This window comes from Schistocerca gregaria, chromosome 4, assembly GCF_023897955.1.
Source record: "Schistocerca gregaria isolate iqSchGreg1 chromosome 4, iqSchGreg1.2, whole genome shotgun sequence".
Classification (NCBI taxonomy): domain Eukaryota; kingdom Metazoa; phylum Arthropoda; class Insecta; order Orthoptera; family Acrididae; genus Schistocerca; species Schistocerca gregaria.
This window is the reverse complement of record NC_064923.1, coordinates 652,160,953-652,182,736: the sequence shown is the minus strand read 5'-3', so window position 1 is coordinate 652,182,736 and position 21,784 is coordinate 652,160,953. Positions and strand designations below refer to the sequence as shown.

General features: G+C 43.5%; 1 protein-coding gene across 1 annotated transcript in view; it reads left to right on the top strand.

Moving 5' to 3' along the window:
- LOC126267391 (papilin) overlaps positions 1-21,784 on the top strand; it is a 1,111,154-nt gene that overhangs the window by 661,706 nt on the left and 427,664 nt on the right. The window contains exon 2 of the mRNA XM_049972582.1: positions 13,276-13,354. Coding sequence (XP_049828539.1) covers positions 13,276-13,354 — 79 coding nt within the window. The remainder of the gene's footprint in view (positions 1-13,275; positions 13,355-21,784) is intronic.

Genomic DNA, 21,784 nt, shown 5'->3' with positions numbered 1-21,784 from the left:
AAAGGTATAGGTTATTGTTAGTCAGGGCCATTCTTTTTAGGGATTATTGAAAGTCAGATTGCGTTGCGCTAAAAATATTGTGTGTCAGTTTAGTGATGATCAGAATAAGTGAAGAGAGAAATGTCAGAGTACGTTCAGTTTTGCTCATCTGTTTGATAATCAAATAACGTAGAGGTTTATCAGCACAGTAATTCATAAATTTTTCTAAGGTGACGTTTCAACACGAAGAAAGGGTGCGGAAGCTCTTTTGCATCTGCCGCTACACAGTGAGATGTAAACATACACATTAAGCCAAAAAAAAAAAAAAAGACACGGGAATCAGTAGATGTGATGCACATACAGACAAACAAACGACTACTATATCAGAGAAATTGGATGAGTTATTCAAGAAAAAGAGCTACACAAATTAGGTCAATAACGCGTTGCTGCACCTCTGGCCCTTGTGCAAGCAGTTATTCGGCTGGGAATTGATTGACAGAGCTGTTGAAAGTCCTCCTGAGGTACATCGTGACAAATTCTGTCCAACTGGCGCTTTAGATCTTTAGATTCTTGAGTTGGCTGGAGGGTCCTACAAGTAATGCTTCGAACGTTCTCAATTGCGGAGAGATCCTCACCGGCCAACGCAAGGATTGGCAAGCACGAAGACAAGCAGTACAAACTCTCGCGTGGACGGACGAGCATTATCTTGCTGAAATGTAAGTCCAGGATTTGGTCCTAGGCACGAATCCGCCAGGCGGACTTCTGTCGACGTCTGGTGAGCCGGCCAGTCTGTGGATGGTTTTTAGGAGGTTTTCCACCTGCCTCGGCGAATGCGGGCTGGTTACCCTTATTCCATCTCATCTACACTACGTACGCGGTACACCACCATTACTCTACCAGGCAAACATAGGGGTTACACTCGTCTGGTGTGAGACGTTCCCTGGGGAGGGGGTGTTCCACCAGGGACAGAACCGCACAATAACCCTGGGGTGAAGTGGACTGCGATAGTCGTCGTGGGGTTGTGGACCACTGCGGCTGCGGCGGGGACGGAGCCTCTCCGGCGTTTCTAGGTCCCCCGTTAACATACAACATACAATACAAGTCCAGGATTGATTGCCATGAAGGGCAACAAGACAGGGCGTAGAATGTCGTCGACGTACTGGATGATAACCAAAGGAATCCTGCTATGAAGATCAAATGGCACCCACACTGTCACTACTGGTTGTCGGGCCGTACGACAGATGACAATCAGGTTGGTATCCGCCCACTGTGTGGGGCATCTTCAGACATGTTTATGCCTGGAACCTTATTGACTGGAGTAGAACTGTCTTCAGTGATGAGTTCTACTTCGAAACGAGTACCGATGATCAAGTGCCGATGATCACCGAAGATGTATCTGAAAACTCCATGAACAGCGGTGGGATATCGACCTGACTTGTCGCCCGCCACAAGGCCCAACAACCAGGATCGACGTTCTATATCGCCATTTCGTTTCGACGTAGAACCGCGGCAGCCTTACAGCACAGTGGCACGTCGTCGATATTCTACGCCCCGTTTTGTTGCTCTTCATGGTAATCCATCCTGTTCTTCCATTTTAGCAAGATAATGGACACACAGACACGTCCAGTGTGTCTAATGCTTTTCATTCTTGCCAGACCCTACCTTTGCCAGTAAGGTCTCGGATCTCTCCCCAACTGAGAACGTTTGGAGAATTACGGGCAGGGCCCTCCTACCGACTTGGAATTTTGACGATCTAACGTGATAATCCGACAAAATGGTTCAAATGGCTCTGAGCACTATGGGACTAAACATCTGAGGTCATCAGTCCCCTAGAAATTAGAACTACTTAAACCTAACTAACCTAAGGACATCACACACATCCATGCCCGAGGCAGGATTCGAACCTGGGACCGTAGCAGTCGCGCGGCTCCGGACTGTAGCGCCTAGAACAGCTCGGCCACCGCCGCCGGCGATAATTCGACAGAATTTGGCACAATGTATCTCTGGAGGACATACAATACAATCAGTCAGTGCCAAGCCGAATAACTGCTTGCCTTAGGGCCACAGGTGAATCAATGCGTTATTGATTTGGGCAATTCGTGAAGCTTTTTCTCTTGAATACATCTCTCGAATAAACCATCCAGTTTTTTCTGAAACTGTAATCATTTGTTTTCCTGTACATGTACTCACACCTACCGATTTGCGTCCCATTCGGATAATCCTTAGTGGTTCCCTCCCTTAGAGTTTATCTGGTGCTATGGAGTATTGCGCGATAGTTAAACAGCACACTGAGATGAAGTTCCAACCGAGCGACTCTCTAGCTTGGCTGCTCTTGCGGCGAAGTTCCACCTTTGAAATTGTGACGTTAGATGCAGACAGGACTCGTGACTGGGCAGCGTAAATAACACTCAAGTAATGCTGTGAAGAAAATGTAATCGGAGTTATACCCCAAAACATGCGAAGCTCCCCGCGGGCAAACAGCCAACCGATCACCGACGCCTGATACGGTGTTGTCATGTGAGTTAGCAAGTGAACTTACAGCAGATGTGACACTTGTTGAAGGCCCCGTCATGGGTACAGTAATTTCGCTTCGGTGGGTGTGAATAAAATATAACGGTTTCAGGATCCACAAGGGTCAGTTTCATTTTAGCCTTCGATCTTCATTACAGCAAAAGCTGTACTGTGAATACTGCAGAGCGGAGGGGGTGATTCTCTTCAGCCCCCCCCCCCCCCTCCCACCAGGGCCACTAAAGCCGTCAGCACACGGACCGTGCATCCGAACGTTGAGCGTTGAGAGTTGAGCGTACTGAGTTTCTGACGTCATAGCGTGGAATAGCACGCTCGGGAGTCTTTCCCAACGTGCTAAGCAATATCTGGCATGTCAGATATTCTGAGCGTGCGTCTGAGCGTTGACCAATGAGATGGAACAACGCCACCTACGTCACACGCACGCCGTCTCCCTTCAGTACGGAGTTGTGAGGCGCCATATTGGCATTCGTTTCAAGCCTATATGCATATATGCCGTTTCTGAGCACCAGCAAATTGAGAATCACTGGAAAAGCCGTTGTTAGTTGTGTGATTCGTTCCAGTAAAATAATGAGAAACATCATATTCGTGGCAAAAGAATTATTGTAACTTGCATATTATGAGAATAGGCTATTTGAAGGCAGCGACACACTGAAGATCCACCCGAAACGCATTGTTCATAGTACAATTTTTTATAATTAAATTTCAATTAGTAACATAACTATCTACGATTAACTTTTTTAACAAGGGCAAAGACAACATGATTAGGTACACGGAGCATCTTGTTGGTTTAGTGTAATGAGTAGTGTCTCTGTCAAGTAATTGGTTTTCGTTGGGACGGTGGTTGCGTGTTAACACTTACAATTTTTTTTTTCCTAACATTCGCGTTTTTATTAGCTTCTGATACTTTATTATTAGTTTAATACAAGTATATGCTATAATATTTGATGTTATGTAAACATAAGTTCACCTTTTTTTTGAGGGTGACTTTGTTCGATTGGCTTAATCTGCAGGACAGCTTGCGCTAGTTGTATGAAGATAGTTTGCTCCTTCTTCTTTTACGCTTCGTAATTCACATGTTGCAAAGATTCTGCTACTGGGTAGGAACAGTGATCAAGTAAAACTGACCTTGGGGTTTTACTAAAATGTGGGAATGATGAAATAACATTTATCTTATGCGGAGAAGTATTCCAAATTTGTACCGCACTGTTTGTAATGGAACTTTTATAAGCCTGTTATGTAAACATAAGTTCACCTTTTTTTTGAGGGTGACTTTGTTCGATTGGCTTAATCTGCAGGACAGCTTGCGCTAGTTGTATGAAGATAGTTTGCTCCTTCTTCTTTTACGCTTCGTAATTCACATGTTGCAAAGATTCTGCTACTGGGTAGGAACAGTGATCAAGTAAGACTGACCTTGGGGTTTTACTAAAATGTGGGAATGATGAAATAACATTTATCTTATGCGGAGAAGTATTCCAAATTTGTACCGCACTGTTTGTAATGGAACTTTTATAAGCCTGTGTCCTTATTGATTGAACACGGTACTTTCCTTTTCGTGGACGATGGAGGAAATGTGCGTTTTAACAGAGCTAACGTGGGAATTTTACGCGCATCCGTTGTGTAAACAGTGTGATTTACAGGGTGTTTCAAAAATGACCGGTATATTTGAAACGGCAATAAAAACTAAACGAGCAGCGATAGAAATACACCGTTTGTTGCTATATGCTTGGGACAACAGTACATTTTCAGGCGGACAAACTTTCGAAATTACAGTAGTTACAATTTTCAACAACAGATGGCGCTGCAAGTGATGTGAAAGATATAGAAGACAACGCAGTCTGTGGGTGCGCCATTCTGTACGTCGTCTTTCTGCTGTAAGCGTTTGCTGTTCACAACGTGCAAGTGTGCTGTGGACAACATGGTTTATTCCTTAGAACAGAGGATTTTTCCGGTGTTGGAATTCCACCACCTAGAACACAGTGTTGTTGCAACAAGACGAAGTTTTCAACGGAGGTTTAATGTAACCAAAGTACCGAAAAGCGATACAATAAAGGATCTGTTTGAAAAATTTCAACGGACTGGGAACGTGACGGATGAACGTGCTGGAAAGGTAGGGCGACCGCGTATGGCAACCACAGAGGGCAACGCGCAGCTAGTGCAGCAGGTGATCCAACAGTGGCCTCGGGTTTCCGTTCACCGTGTTGCAGCTGCGGTCCAAATGACGCCAACATCCACGTATCGTCTCATGCGCCAGAGTTTACACCTCTATCCATACAAAATTCAAACGCGGCAACCCCTCAGCGCCGCTACCATTGCTGCACGAGAGACATTCGCTAACGATTTAGTGCACAGGATTGATGACGGCGATATGCATGTGGGCAGCATTTGGTTTACTGACGAAGCTTATTTTTACCTGGACGGCTTCGTCAATAAACAGAACTGGCACATATGGGGAACCGAAAAGCCCCATGTTGCAGTCCCATCGTCCCTGTATCCTCAAAAAGTACTGGTCTGGGCCGCCATTTCTTCCAAAGGAATCATTGGCCCATTTTTCAGACCCGAAACGATTACTGCACACGCTATCTGGACATTCTTCGTGAATTTGTGGCGGTACAAACTGCATTAGACGACACTGCGAACACCTCGTGGTTTATACAAGATGGTGCCCGGCCACATCTCACAGCCGACGTCTTTAATTTCCTGAATGAATATTTCGATGATCGTGTGATTGCTTTGTGCTATCCGAAACATACAAGAGGCGGCGTGGATTGGCCTCCCTATTCGCCAGACATGAACCCCTGTAACTTCTTTCTGTGGGGACACTTGAAAGACCAGGTGTACCGCCAGAATCCAGAAACAATAGAACAGCTGAAGCAGTACATCTCATCTGCATGTGAAGCCATTCCGCCAGACACGTTGTCAAAGGTTTCGGGTAATTTCATTCAGAGACTACGCCATATTGTTGCTACGCATGGTGGATATGTGGAAAATATCGTACTATAGTGTTTCCCAGACCGCAGCGCCAACTGTTGTTGACAATTGTAACTACTGTAATTTCGAAAGTTTGTCTGCCTGAAAATGTACTGTTGTCCCAAGCATATTGCAACAAACGGCGTATTTCTATCGCTGCTCGTTTAGTTTGTATTGCCGTTTCAAATATACCGGTCATTTTTGAAACACCCTGTACGAACTAGAAACTTCCCTCATCTGCCGCTGGAGTGCGTTGAGATCGTGTGTAACCCGTTGGGGCCCACGTACCGCATGCACAAGTCGCATCGTTCCTGAGCGTTCGGCAGCACATTGAAGCTGGCACGCTCAACGTTAACGTTCGAGAGCGCGGTGCGTGTACCGACGGCTTAAGGACGGCCCTGGTTGGACCAGCGCTTCATGCCCGGCGCGTGCTCGTGCTCCTCGCAGCCGGCTGCTGACTGTGATTTATTCGAAACAGAAAGGGCTGGGCCGGTGTGTGCCGCGTCGCGCCTCATAACTCTGCACGCTGACAATCCGGACGGCGGGGCACGGCGGCGCCCCCTCTGCTGCTGCCCGGCGGCCTTTATCCTCCAGATACTTTACGGTCCGCAGCACGCTCACACTTTACAGGCGTGTGCAGCGTGTGGTATCGCCCGCTGCTGCCGCCGCCGCCGCCATGAAGTGTCTCACACCACCAGGCGACTTCGCAGCTGCAGCTTGTTTTCCTACAGTATCAAATGGCTCTGAGCGCTATGGGACTTAACATCTATGGTCATCAGTCCCCTAGAACTTAGAACTGCTTAAACCTAACTAAGGACTTCACACAACACCCAGTCATCACGAGGCAGAGAAAATCTCTGACCCCACCGGGAAGCGAACCCGGGAACCCGGGCGCGGGAAGCGAGAACGCTACCGCACGACCACGAGCTGCGGACCCTACAGTATCACAGGATAGTTTGGTATATTCCGATAGCACAAGTGGTGCAGTAGTGGTTACGGCGTTGGATTCACTTTCGAAATCAGTAACGTTTGAACCGACGCCTGAATCAGGCCCAGATGGAAAGTGAGGTTCTGGGGGAGAATGTGGGGTCACAGTTGGCTACCGTCTCCCTCAACCCGTCGCTCCGAATATATATTATCTTCACCCTCACTTTTAACCTGCCGCAGCTCCCTACACTTGTAATAATAACCACAATTTCAAGAAGTTTTGAAATCACGACAAGAGTAAAACAGGGAGATGCCTCCCCCCCCCCCCCCTTCCTCTTTAGTTGTGGACTGGGACAGATATTACGAGAGTAGCGAAAAGAGTTAGCTAGACAGGGACTTCCAAATGGTATCAAAAATGGTTCAAATGGCTCTGAGCACTACGCGACTTAACTTCTGAGGTCATCAGTCGCCTAGAACTTAGAAATAATGAAACCTAACTAACCTAAGGACATCACACACATCCATGCCCGAGGCAGGATTTGAACCTGCGACCGTAGCGGTCGCTCGGTTCCAGACTGTAGCGCCTAGGACCGCACGGCCGCACCGGCCGGCCAAATGGTATCCCTCTGTGGCACAAGCGCTATTAGATGTATGTTGATTGCCTGTTATTTGCTGACGACCTGACACATCTACCTGATAGAAACTTCAGTGAAGCAGCTCAGTATTCTCAGACAACAAGCAGCTAATGTAGGGCTATATGAGTCGTGTCAAAAAGCACAATACATGACGAGCATCAGTGATTCTCCTTACACACTGCACCTGGAGCATGTAGAAATCAGGAAAACCAACAGGTTTAAATGCCTAAAGAATGACTCAAATCCAATAATTCCGAAGGAACAGCTTTATCAACTCGAGTAAATGAGCTGAACTGACGTACCAACTGACCGAGAACGCTTACAACACAGAATGTCTCTCCTGCAACAGAAAAATTAATCAGTAACTGAATCAGTATCGGGAAGTTATCCACCCTGAAGCTCTGCGTGCTTCATAGCGTCTAGTGGGCAACAGGAAGGGGCTCACAGATGAACTTGAAAACCGAAAGAAGGAGACAATGACGAAGTACTGGAATTAGTCGAGGGAGGTAACTAATATAAAAGACGACCAAACCAGGAACTCAACAAATGATGTGAAAAAATCATTATCATTTTTAGCAAGAGATATCTAGTATTTTGCGGTCTACAGGAAGCATCCCAGTAGGCCGACTAGTGTGGCCGAGCGGTTCTAGGCGCTTCAGTCTGATACCGCGCGACCGCCCCGGTCGCAGGTTCGAATCCTGCCTCGGGATGGATGTGAGTGATGTCCTTAGGTTAGTTAGGTTTAATTGGTTCTAAGTCTAGGAGACTGATGACTCAGATGTTAAGTACCATAGTGCTTAGAGTTATTTGAACCATCCCAGCAGGTTGACCAGCCAGATTTCCGCATACTGGCAAAAGAGGAAGACCTAGTCAGCATGGCTGATGACAGTGATAGAAGATCTACAGGAAGTGGGAGGCAGAGGAAGAGGCCCAAAAGACCGGTCGTCTCTCATGAGAATGCTTAAGCAAGTGATGATCCAGGACGAACATCCAAGAAAGCAGACAGGTGTCCTCCAGACAAAGGAGAGGAAGGGACAACGCTGCCGAGGGGGTGCAACTACTGCGTAAAAATCAAAACCCTTTCCAAACACTGTGGCTGAATGTCGTGGTCCTTTTGGATTTTAAGAAACAAGAAAAAGAAAATGTTTTAATATAATAGTAAATTGTTTAGCAACAATAAAATATTTTATTACAATAATTTTATTTACGTCGGTGTTTACTAGTTTGCTTGTTTAGTTCGCTTTAGTAGTTCGCAGGGCGTTTGAGATGCATACGTCCCGAACTTTAGAAGTACACGTGGCAGTTAATTTAAGAATAATCTCCCAACTCCCACATCAGAAACTGAGTCTGCTGTGTTGAAGGTGGCTTCTAATTTCTAGAATTCTGTCGCATCTTCGAGACTCCTGTGTTTTCTTGCTGTAAGTTGGCTGTGATAATAGACAATCGACATACCGGTGCGTAAAAATATAGGCACTTTCTACTGAAATGTTATTTGATCGGGCCCATGACCCTCTACTGGATCCGTTCCTGGTTGGGATATCGTGACTAAAAAACAGTCTGTGAAATCTTATGGGACTTAACTGCTAAGGTCATCAGTCCCTAAGCTTACACACTACCTAACCTAAATTATCTTTAGGACAAACACACACACACATGCCCGAGGGAGGACTCGAACCTCCGCCGGGACCACCCGCACAGTCTATGACTGCAGCGCCCCAGACCGCTATCGTGACACAGGGTCGGTATTACCCGGCAAAGCGAACTGCTTACCTGGACATGGTGCCAGCATAATCGTGTTTACGCCTCAGAAACAAGGAGGGCAGGTACTCTCAGTACATTCCAGTACTCTCACAAACGGAGCGTCCTTAAGAATCAGATGCTTGTACACACCACTGAATGGAGTGCCCATTTAGAATAAGAACAGAAACAGTATGTGCAACGTATCTCATCCTGGCTGCCCGCGACGCTTCAACGGCAGTATCCTTCAGACTACTTTCTCCAGCGATGTCGTTTCGGTCGTCTGCTGTTTCATGCGGGGATGATAATCCAGACTCTTTGTTCGAATCTGAGCGGACTGATTTTATTATATATCAGATTATTTATCCGTCTAATTTCCTCTTCTCCTGTAGTGAGCGCACTTTGTTTGGCGTTATGCACAGTCTAAAATAACAACAGTGAAAGCTGATGTCACAGGAGCGAAAGCAAACTGACCGCGTGACGTAGTGATTAGCGCTTTTGGCTAGAGACGCCGAGTTCTTACGTTAAATTCCCGGTGACTATCTCTCACTTTTCTCTCGTGGAAATGTCTGATAAGAACTCCACCCAGGCTCGTGAGGCCATCTGAAACGTTAATTGGATATAAAGACATCAAAATTGACGCGCAACTCGTCGAAAGACTTCAGTAGCTTGGATGACACGACGGCAGCAAAAACATCAGCCATTGTTTTTTCAGGTTAGAGAGCGATATGCTTAACGATATACTTAATCTTAATCTTCGCAAGGTTCCAGATCGGTTCTGTAAGATTTATTTCTGGAAATATACATGGTATGACGACAGTAGGAAAGGACCGTTTCTTTGCCAGTAGAATAAAGAGGACAATGTCTGTAAATAAACCATTAGCCACTTCGATATTGATGCTTCATTTTTTCTAATAAATCCATTGTAGAGTGCTCTTTTTACAAGTGAGTTCTCTCGTCTTCACAGAATGACTCTGGTATCTCTTAAAATCAAATCCCACAGATGAAACAGTTGTTCTCAGTTTCTGAGCTACCCTGGAAGTCCAGTTCTGTCTGACAATAACCATGAACTTCCCTAAAGATGATTTTTCCTTTCTTGTTCATGATGTGGCAGAAAATGTCGCCCAATAGCACATGTATCTTACATGAAGTATGTATTGCTTGCATTTTGATTATTCTCCTTTGAGTTAGGTATTTGAATACTGCTCCACTACGGCCGCAGTGTCGAGTAATACTTCTGAATAAACCGCAGTCGATTTTCTCCCTCATCCGCTGTGCTGGTGCTGTCTTAAGGCCCAGGACTCGTATTAGGGGGCACTATTATTTTATTTCTCATTCTGGCTTTCTATATTTAGGTTCTCCGTGATTTCCCTAAATGCGTTACTTTTGTTTCAATTTCACATATGTTCATCTCATAACTTCTTTTCAAGTCACTGTTTTATCCATGGTGGCTTGAAAATCCCGCTGCTGTTTTGTGGAAAAAATTATGTGATCTCTCACAACTTGACCAGCCTCTGTCAATGAAAGCCTATGCAGTGGCTCTCGACTCAGAAGTTGCCTGTTCGGTTCCTGGCGAAGGAAAAAATTTTAATCGCTGGTATCTGACCAGCTAATGGAAGGAACTTAATGGTTCCTGATAGCTTTTTGTGCCAATGTTTTGGAGGAAATTCTGATCGTATTGTCTGATCGACTGATGGTATGTGACACTGTAGATTCGTCCGTTGTAGGGGACGTTATGGCCTTCGATCGTCTAGGCGCGCGCGTACACGAACTCAGCAGATCAAAAAAGGTTGCGAAACAACCCACAAATCCCCCTACTAGTGTAGTTCCCAACTTGCGGGTAATTACCGCCTGACGGACAAAACGTAGTTTCCTGAGGGGTGAAAACAAAAGGCCTCAATTGTGTTTCGATCATGAAACTAAATTACTTTTAACGCGTGACAAATCGTTGTGAGGCTTACTGTTCGTATTTATGAACATCATCTTCTCACACAGTACTTTGTACTCTGCTTTATGACAGTCAAACTGAGACATATACGTCACAGATGCTTAAATATCTCATTAAAATGCTTTGTCCAAGTTGTAGGTAGTTCCTGAAATAGACCAGAAATCGCTTCATTATTCACCTCGCAAAAGTAAGCGAAGTAATTGACAGCACAGGGGAAACTATGTAATGGCTACTATACTGCTGTAGGGTCTACAATATATTATTATTATTATTATTATTATTATTATTATTAGCACTACTATTACTACTATTATTGTTATTATTATTACTCTTATTAGTGACAGTTGTCAAACTAAAGCATTGGCAGCCAGTATGGAGTCCAGCATCAAGTGATTTCCAAACAGTAGGCCTAAGTATAAACATACATTTTAATTTGGTTGATTCTAATGTAGGTGCAGGATACGGGCGAGGCAATTGTCGCTAGGCAGAGGAGTGGCGCAGAGAAAGAATATTTTGCAACAAGGATCTACCCTTAATGTGGGTAGTCAGTTTTCTTTTGTGAGAAGTAGTATTCGATAAGTCTCAGAATGCACTGAGGATTGCTTCATGATTCTATTTAAAAAATTGTTAGAAACAAACCGTTGCAATAGTCTCGTAGTTTAAACAACACCTACAAAAAATTTCATATTATTTTTCATCAGTCATTTTAAAAATGAAAGTGTTCAGAGAAAAGTCTTTTCAATTCTAAAGTGTAGTGAGGAAGTTAGGTAATAATGTTGGTGATGGTGGGAAAGGGGAGAGGGGGGGGGGGCTGCACACAGGAGGAATAGTTTCAGTTCACAGACGTTCCAGACCACTGCCCTACCCGAATTCCGCAATTTTCCCTTCAGGCCGAAAAGCTCGTTCGCATTTTGTCATAGGGGTCCTCAGAGGGTTCCTCTGCACTCTGGAGAACGACAAATGCAAGAGTTGTCATTCAAGTTTTAATTCTTTGTTTAAATTGACTCATCTGAACATTTCGGTTTAGTTGAATGACTTAAAAAGCGTACAAAAATGTCTTCCAATATGTAAATACACGTGAGGCAATACTGACCCTACGAATTATCTTAGAAAATAGATTAAGGAAAAGCAAACCTACGTTTCTAGCATTTGTAGACTCGGCAGTTATAAGAGTCGAGCGACATGAAAGGGAAGCAATGGTTGGGAAGGGAGTGAGACAGGGTTGTAGCCTCTCCCCGATGATATTCAATCTGTATATTGAGCAAGCACTAAAGGAAACAAAAGAAAAATTCGGAGCAGGTATTAAAATCTATGGAGAAGAAATAAAAAATTTGAGGTTTGCCGATGACATTGTAATTCTGTCAGAGACAGCAAAGGACCTGGAAGAGCATCTGAACGGAATGGACAGTCTTTTGAAAGGAGGATATAAGATGAACATCAACAGAATCAAAACGCGGATAATGGAATGTAGTCGAATTAAATGGGGTGATGCTGCAGGAATTATATTAGTAAATGAGAGGCTTAAAGTAGTAAATCAGTTTTGCTATTTGGGGAGCAAAATAACTGATGATGGTCGAAGTAGAGAGGGTATAAAATGTAGACTAGCAATGGCAAGGAAAGCGTTTCTGAAGAAGAGAAATTTGTTAACATTGAGTATAGATTTAAGTGTCAGGAAGTTGTTTCTGAAAGTATTTGGATGGAGTGTAGCCATATATGGAAGTGAAACATGGACGATAAATAGTTTGGACAACAAGAGAATAGAAGCTTTCGAAATGCGAAGATTAGATTGGTAGATCACAAAACTAATGAGGAGGTATTGAATAGAATTGGAGAGAAGAGAAAGTTCTGGCCCAACTTGACTAGGAGAAGGTATCGGTTGGTGGGGCAAATTTTGAGGCACAAGGGATCATCAATTTAGTATTGGAGGGCAGCGTGGAGGGTGAAAATCGTAGAGGGAGACCAAGAGATGAATACACTAAGCAGATTCAGAAGGATGTAGGTTGCAGTAGACACTGGGAGATGAAGAAGCGTACACAGGATAAAGTAGCATGGAGATCTACAACAAACCAGTCTCAGGACTAAAGACCACAACAAGAACAACATGTAAATTCAGTCGGCTTTGGTTTCTTACCAACAACTGACAACGGAACCAAGTAAAGATAACTATATGTCCGGAACAAAATTGTTTGGTCACAGGGCTGCACGAGTATGTTGATGAACTCTCAGACTTCCTATTGCACCTCGACTCGCCAGTTAAATCATCCGATCCCTTATAAAATGTCTACGACTGTTTGGAATAGAGAGTGCAACCCAGCAATCAGTATCCAGCAATTTTGGCGGTCTTCTGAATCAGGTGTCAGCTTGATACGTCACAGTGGACTCTTCTAAGCCAAATTAAGACCATCATCGATGTGAGAGGTGATTTTACATGGCATAAGCTTGATGTCTCTTGCAAGACGACTGATTTTTTGTCTGGTCTAGCTCTTGCAATGTGGGTGGAGACTGAGCTGAGACTTGTGCAGAGTGACAGCGGGTGCTTTTCTTGTGTTGCAGGTGGACCGCGCTGCTGCTGTTGGCCGCGTCGTCGCTGCTGCAGGCCGAAGCCGGCCACGTCAAACGCCGCCCCACAGACGTAAGTACTGAGCGCGCTCGTCGTAGCGCCTGCCAGCTAGACCCGCCCGCAAACCCCCGCAGCCCGCGCGGCTCCTCTCAAGCTGTCGGATCGCGCTTTTTATGCGACTACTCACCGCCTGCTCCGCCGCCCGCCACGAAAACATTCTACAGTGCGACTGCGGGACTGTTCCACATTACGTTCGTACGAGATAGCAAATTGAACATAAAACGGCAACCACTTTATAACACGGTAGGACGGTCGATCTAAATGTAATTACTCTAACCCTACGAGAAAATTACCACATACTGAAAACCAAAGCAGAAGAGAAAACCCTGTTGAATCATCAAGCAGACATGCCAGACAATTCATTGTTTACACTAATAGATAAAGTAATAGAACAATACACCAAAAGAGGGTTATCATAATAAAAATAATACCACCCAGCCCCTTTTCACTCACTTGTCCATGAACCATTTATACGAAAACTCAAATCAACTGATCACCAAAGCTTTCAGCCACACTCTGACAGCTATTACATTCATATTCAACACCCTACAACTCAAACATTTGAACACACTCCCCTCCACCTTGCCACCCCCCTCCCAACACACACAGATATAAACACCACGAACACATGTTAGTTTTCAACGTATACTTCGTTAAGTTGGCAACATGTAACTAAACAAACCAAATAGGAGGAAAAATATTTATGTCTTTAACCATCTAACGGTAAGGTGAAGTTTCCTGACATAAACGGTAAGGTGGCGTTGGATCAGACCCCACCCTCCAAATATCGATTCTTCGGCGTAAAATAAAAAATGAATAGTGGGAAAAAGTTTTATTATCAGTTAAACACGTATAATATTTATTATAACAAGCTTTTTTTATTTTTGTAGTCAATAAGTAAGAATATAAAGTACTTTGGAAAAAAATAGGAACTTGATTACAAAAAAATACCTTAATAGAAATATTCTCTACAAAACTATTGAAAACATAGTAAAAATCAATAGATTCAGTCATCAACTAGGAACTTGAGTGCTTTAGAATTTCTAAAGATAGGAACTAAATGAGAAACATCTCTTACTACTTGTAGAAAATAATTACAGTGTCAGCAGTTTCGAAATATAAAGTTCTCAATACTAAATGTCTTTGTACACATAATGTAATAGGTGGTTTCTGAACAGTTTTCTGCATCGATATTGTCGCCATTCTCTGACTCAGCCTCCCGTCGGAGAAACTCGTTGTATATCTCCTCAGGAGTTCTAAGGAGTTGATGCGCCATTTTAGTAAGATACTAGAACAGAAAACAAACCGTAGATGTAATATAAACATCAATATGGGGTTGAATCCTCCCCACAAAAGAAACTAATAAGTGTGACGTAAATAGTAAGGTGGAGTCGGATCCAACCCGAGCGCGGGTAATGTAGGTTTCGGATAGAGAGGGTAGCTGCAGGTCACTCACCAGACTGACGTGCCCCCTCGGCGCTCTCGAGACGACTGGCTGGTGGGGTAGCTGGAACCACGGCGCTCTCAGAAAAGGGAGTGGGGAGTTATAAACAAAGCAGACTCGCCGGGGTCGGATCCAACCCCAACCTTACCGTTACAGGGTTAAAAACACAATTTTCGAAAAAAAATGTTTATAACTAGTAGCAAAAGAGTAATAACGCACCACAAAGTAAGGGTAAACACGGTGAACAGAGTGACGGAAAAAGTACGGAATATAAAAATGTGCCTATGTTTCGGAAATGAAGTGATATTGCGACCTCCAGACCAGATGAGAGGAAACGCAGATGCCAACGAACTGTAAGTAATTACTTATTTACATAAAAAGTTACGTGAACTGTTTGATAATTTAAAAATAGCACATATCGAGACAAACTGTATCGGTATAGATCCCACTGAAGATGCCGTAGAGTAAGAAAAGGCGAAACGCGTCTGGGGCAAATAAATTACAGTGCAGCAAGAAAAGGCATCTTTTATTTACAAAACAAATGTTAATTAGTGTAAATGACCACATAATCAAGTGGTGACCTAATCTCGTTATGGCACTGAATGATATCAAGTATAGAGTGAGTAACTCCAGGTATGAGGTCCTGTCGTAAAACGATTGAAGTTAAATTTACTGCCACGCTCAAAATTACATACTCGTCCTACAAGCACGCAAAAATGTGGAGACAAGAAAATTAAATGAATATCATTATTTGATAGTAGATATAGGGCTCACAAGTTTATATTACCACCGTAGTCGAAAAGTACGTATCCAGAGATAGACTCAGTCATTTGCAATACACTGACGCGCCCGGCCTGTGCAACTTGCTTTAGATTGTAAACAAATCAGTACCAAACAGTTATACACCAGCTGTCAGACTCGAATGCAGCGCCTGCTGCGGTTCGCGCCAGTCAGAACAAAGCACATGTAAGCAATTTCGAGCGTATGTTGTGTAATGGAGATTTATAAATCTTTACACTTTACAATTTAAATTATTTATTACGTGACAAATCAGATTCTGAGGAACATGGTAAATGTACTGAAGGAATGGTAGCATATGGGACTACTATTTTATAAATTAACAGAAAAATTGTAGGGAGGAATACTACATTGATAGGTTACTACTTTCGCGGCATTGTTGACAATACTGTTAATCTACTACAACATTACAAGCGGAACAAAATCTGAAGGGCCAGGGGAAAAAAATCAGTTTACTCACTTTTTTCTCGAAATTTACTAGTAAACCTGAGGCAAGGAAAAGGAGTAAGGAGGTGGCTATTTGCATAGATTTTGCAAAAAACGTATTCCTGCCAAATCCAGCAACCAATGACGTTTACTTTAAGCGAAAACTTTCGATGGATTCATTCAATATCTGTGTTCCTGCAACAAGGAATTCTTTTTTATGTTTATCCTGAATGCATTGTGAAAAAGGGCACAATTGAAGTAACGTCATTCATATTTCACTTCATCACTCATGCCTTGAATGAGGACACTGAAGGAGTCTATGCAGGACGTCCCACGAGGAACGGATGATATCACAGGAACGATCATTTTAAGCCTAAAAGTTCAATAAACATGGGCTGTACGATGTATAGCTTACGAGATATGAGCACTTGTTCAATAGAAGAAATACTGTTTCCCATAGCGAAGACGAAGAAGTGCTCATAGCTCTTAAGTTATTCACTTTAGAGCCCTTCATCACTGGACGTTTTTTTCTTGTTCTGGTCCATACCATCACCGCTCAAAATATGGGAAGCAAAAGTACGCAGTAGAAGAGGTTTGTTTCACAGTATGGGAGATGAAGAAGTACTCATAGCTCTTAAGGCATGCATTGCAAAGCCTGATTAAAGCCTTGTGCTGTGCAGTTCTTAAACAAGCTCGGCTAAGTATAGGTGATATGAGTACTATCACTGTATTATCACAACCAAAAACTAGTTATTCATGATTATTGCGAAATTATGGTGTCTGTTTCGCTTGACGTAGCTGTTTCTTTCCCACTAGAAAGCGACGCTTCACTACATTTTGGGAAATTACTTCCTTCTGGGAAGATTGGATGTCAGTGACGCTAGTTCCACATTCTATGCAATCATGATGTTTAATTTATGAAATGAAAAGTATTGTATGTTGTTATATATTGAGGTAATCACATTTCAAACTTTTTCTCGAGTTTCGTAAAAATTGACTTATCTCGTTCTTTCTCCTGACCCTTCGTTATAATTTAAAGTGGAACGCATAATGCACAAATCCTGCGATAGACAGCCTGATCCCACTTGGCAGTCTGTTTCAGAAATCCCCTCCTTAGCTGTAGAACACCTCGTTGCAGGATTCCGGTAAAGTACGGTGATGAAGAAGCGCGATGCTAGTATTTGACGGTTTCTGAGTTGAAAACAATATCTGCAGTTCCGTTAAATGTCTCTTACACGTCATGGGTCGAATCCGTAGTGTCGCAGCTGTCGTGAGGACTGCAGTTCCAGAGTGTGCACAGTTTGGAACACGCGGGGTATTATGGTACATAGGAGGTCCCACTCTGTGGCACCCGCGAAACAGTTTCTGCTCATGGGGGTTTACAACGTACTACAAAGCTTATTGACATCAAAGCACAGCCCTCTAATGTTTAAATTCGTTATTGTGCACTTGCATTGTTCCACCAACGACCTACCGATAAGCATGACTTGAACACGAAAAAACTTAGTTCATTCAGAAATGAAAGTGCAACGCACAGTTCATTGTTCACTCAACAATAACCTCTGTCTTTCAGCAATTCACGTTGATACAATCCTCACATCAGTCCAAACTTTTTATCCATGTCCTTTCACACAAAAGCTAACCCAACAACAGTCATGCTAACACGTCAACCGTCTCATCGTCACCATTGATAGGTCAATTTCTATAGTAAAAATGTTCTCTTATAGTTGTACCAAAGATAGGTACATAAGCATTGTGTCCAGATAAATGTAATAATTGAATGTGATGATATTTAATACCAAATAAAATGTATGAACTAATAAAAGGAGAAAATCATTTATACAGACTCCCTAGAACTAGTTGCCTTCGCTGTGTTAACTGCTGCAACAATAGTGGAACGTAGCGATTAAACAAGAAAATACAAGGAGAAGAACTTCCCAGAATTACGTAGTATGGAAATATTACGATGTGCTCTTCTTCGCAAAGCCAAAGCCCTCTCTTCTAGGAAAGACGTCACGGCGCAGGCACAGATGCGATAACGATGAGTTGTTCGGATAGGCGGATTATGTGGTTCATCTGCAATGCATGCAGTGGACCACACGAGAAGAGGGTGGTTCCCAGAACGCGGCCGCGCTACTGTACCACTCAAGGCGCTTGTAATCACTCAATTCCCGAGGATGACTCGCGCCATCCGCTTGTTGTGCCCGCGACGAATAGTGGCCCCGTTCACAAGCTCAGGCTGTGGACGACTTTTCTGCCCCCATCCTTCTCTAGAGCTGACCCACTTCGTGACGCTTCGCTGGCCTTCCTATAACGGGGAGTCGTCATGCTGGGCGTGGGGGTGGATAGCCCGACGCACAAAGCACGGGTTTTGTGCGTGCCGTAACAGAGAGCTTTGGTAATCAACATCCATATAAACTCAGTGGCCGCGCGCGGTAGCCGTGCGGTCCGAGGCGCCTTGTACGGTTCGCGCGGCTGCCCCCCCGTCGGGGGTTCGAGTCCTCCCTCTGGAGTAGGTGTTAAAGTTAAGTAGCGTGTAAGCCTAGGGACCGATGACCTCAGCAGTTTGGTCCCATAGGAACTTACCACAAATTTCCAAAAAACTCAGTGACCGAAAATGATGGGAAGGGTTGTCCCGTTGGTAGACGTGTCCTGTAGGACGCCCGAATGTTGCGGAGTATGGCGTGACTGTAGATTAAGCTTTTATAACTAAAGACTTAAATTTAAGAAGTATGTATTCCCAACTGTCGAGGCCTATAGCAGCTATAAGGAAGTCGTCACTTGCTACCTTCGTTACTAATCGCGTCTGATCACAGACACTCTGTTACTGATATGCTGTGATTGGCTGACGGGGAGAGAGGATAATACACACACAGTATTTTAGTTCTTAAGGGGGGTAGGAAGTCAAACGGGCCGACTTGGAGCAGGAGAGGCACCACAGGACATTTTAATCTCCACTGTCTATACTTTTACGAATAAATTCATAAAACTTTAACAGCATGACCAGGAAGGATACAGGATTCATACTCATAGCAGTGGAAGCTCAAAAACGTAACAAAACACATTTTCTTTACATGTGATATTTCACCATTTTTTCATTTACTATTGGCTGCATTTGTTGCTATAGGTACACTTTTCTTCCTAAGTAAGAGAGATTCTTCGATGACTTTTGCACAGCATACAAACCATAGTTACATGTGTATGAAACTGTAGAAGTTATTTAATTTATGAAAAAATGAATGAACTGTTATATTTTAAACTTCATGTTTAGAAAAACTCAAGTTTTATAGTTAATTATCTCAATTTTTCCACAGTTTTTAATAGATCTGGAAAATTCTAGAGTTTCATACACGTGTAACTATGGTTAGTATGCTGTGCAAAAGTCATCGAAAAATCTCTCTTACTTAGAAAGAAAAGTGTACCTATAGCAACAAATGCGGCCAGTAATAAGTGAAAAAACGATGAAATTTCACATGTAAAGAAATAGTTATTTTGCTACCTTTTTGAATTTCCGCTGCGATGAGTGTGAGTCCCCAATCCTTCCTAGTAATGTTGACAAAGTTTTATGAATTTATTTGTAAAAGTACAGACAGTAGAAATTAAAGTGTCCTGTGGTGACTCTGCTGCTCCAAGCCGGCCCGTTTGACGTCCTATCCCCCCTTAAGGTAAAGTGCCATATTTGGTGTTTTTTGCATTAAAACTGGATGCAACGAAAAGATACAACGAAAACGCGATACCGATCTGGCCAACATTAAAAGCAACGAAATGGGATACGAATTCGCTTCTCCGTGTCGCTGCTGACTAGGCTCGAATCGCCGTGTCGTTGCTCGTTAACTACGCACTCTGTTGAGACCAGCTGCTGGAATAAGAAAATTACAGATGCGGTCCGAGTCAGACACGAATTAGCGCAGTGGAGTAAGGCAAACTTCCGGTAGTGGGACGTTACTCAGTATCTAATACGTACGATTTGCAACAGGCCTAATGTTGACGCGATATCTGAACTGTTTGCACATGGTAGCACATCGCAAATTAACTGACTTTTAGCGTGTGGTGATGATCGCTGCAAGACGCACTCACGATAGCATATTTCAGATAACACAGGAAGTTGGGTTTCTGAGGTCAGCAACGTGTAATGATGAATCTGAGGATCTAAGTGCCTCTCTGACGATTACTCGGTCCTCACGTTCTTTCGTCTCTCTAGATTGAGCACTTTCTTCTTGACGCTGTGTTCGACCATGGTTCACCCATTCCTGCCAACATCGTCGAAGAGTAGCACCCGTCCTATTCAGATGTCGAGTCAATCGCCAACTACTCCAACCGGCTTCTTTGACCTCAACAACACGTCATCGTCATCTCTAAAATGCGGTCATCTGCGTATGTTGTTCCTGCCCGTGTCTGCGAGGCGTGATTACTGTCTAACTGAGTGCACAGTATGGAATTCAGAAAGGCTTCATGCCCGGTTGTCGAAATGTCCTCTCTTTACAGTCATTGCCAACTGCGCGGTGAAATTGTGCTGCAGCATCACACATTCGTCAATCGGTCCCCAAGTTTACTATTTTGGATACTCCGTCGATTGTTGTTGTTGTTGTGGTCTTCAGTCCTGAGACTGATTTGATGCAGCTCTCCATGCTACTCTATCCTGTGCAAGCTTCTTCATCTCCCAGTATCTACTGCAACCTACATCCTTCTGAATCTGCTTAGTGTATTCATCTCTTGGTCTCTATGATTTTTACCCTCCACGCTGCCCTCCAATGCTAAATTTGTGATCCCTTGATGCCTCAGAACATGTCCTACCAACCGGTCCCTTCTTCTAGTCAAGTTGTGCCACAAACTCCTCTTCTACTCAATTCTATTCAATACTTCCTCATTAGTTATGTAATCCACCCATCTAATCTTCAGCATTCTTCTGTAGCACCACACCTCGAAAACTTCTATTCTCTTTTTGTCCAAACTATTTATCGTCCATGTTTCACTTCCACTCCATACAAATACTTTCAGAAACGACTTCCTGACACTTAAATCTATACTCGAGTTAACAAATTTCTCTTCTACAGAAACGCTTTCCTTGCCATAAGCAGTCTACATTTTATATCCTCTCTACTTCGACCATCATCAGTTATTTTGCTCCCCAAATAGCAAACCTCATCTACTAATTTAAGTCATCGGCGAACCTCAAAGTTTTTATTTCTTCTCCATGGATTTTAATACCTACTCCGAATTTTTCATTTGTTTTCTTCACTGCTTGCTCAATATACATAATTCAGGCGCTCAGTCCGGAACCGCGGGACTGCTACGGTCGCAGGTTCGAATCCTGCCTCGGGCATGGATTTGCGTGATGTCCTTAGGTTAGTTAGGCTTAAGTAGTTCTAAGTTCTAGGGGACTGATGACCACAGATGTTAAGTCCCATAGTGCTCAGAGCCATTTGGACCATCAATATACATATTGAATAACATCGGGGATAGACTCTAGCCCTGTCTCACTCCCTTCCCAACCACTGCTTCCCTTTCATGCCCCTCGATTCTTATAACTGCCATCCATTTTACCCCTGCCACCTTTAGAATTGGAAAGAGAGTATTCCAGTCAACATTGTCAAAAGCTTTCTCTAAGTCTACAAATGCTAGAAATGCAGGTTTGCCTTTCCTTAATCTATTTTCTAAGATAAGTCGTAGGGTCAGTATAGCCTCACGTGTTCCAATATTTCTGCGGAATCCAAACTGATCTTCGCCCAGGTCGGCTTCTACCAGTTTTTCCATTCGTCTGTAAAGAATTCGCT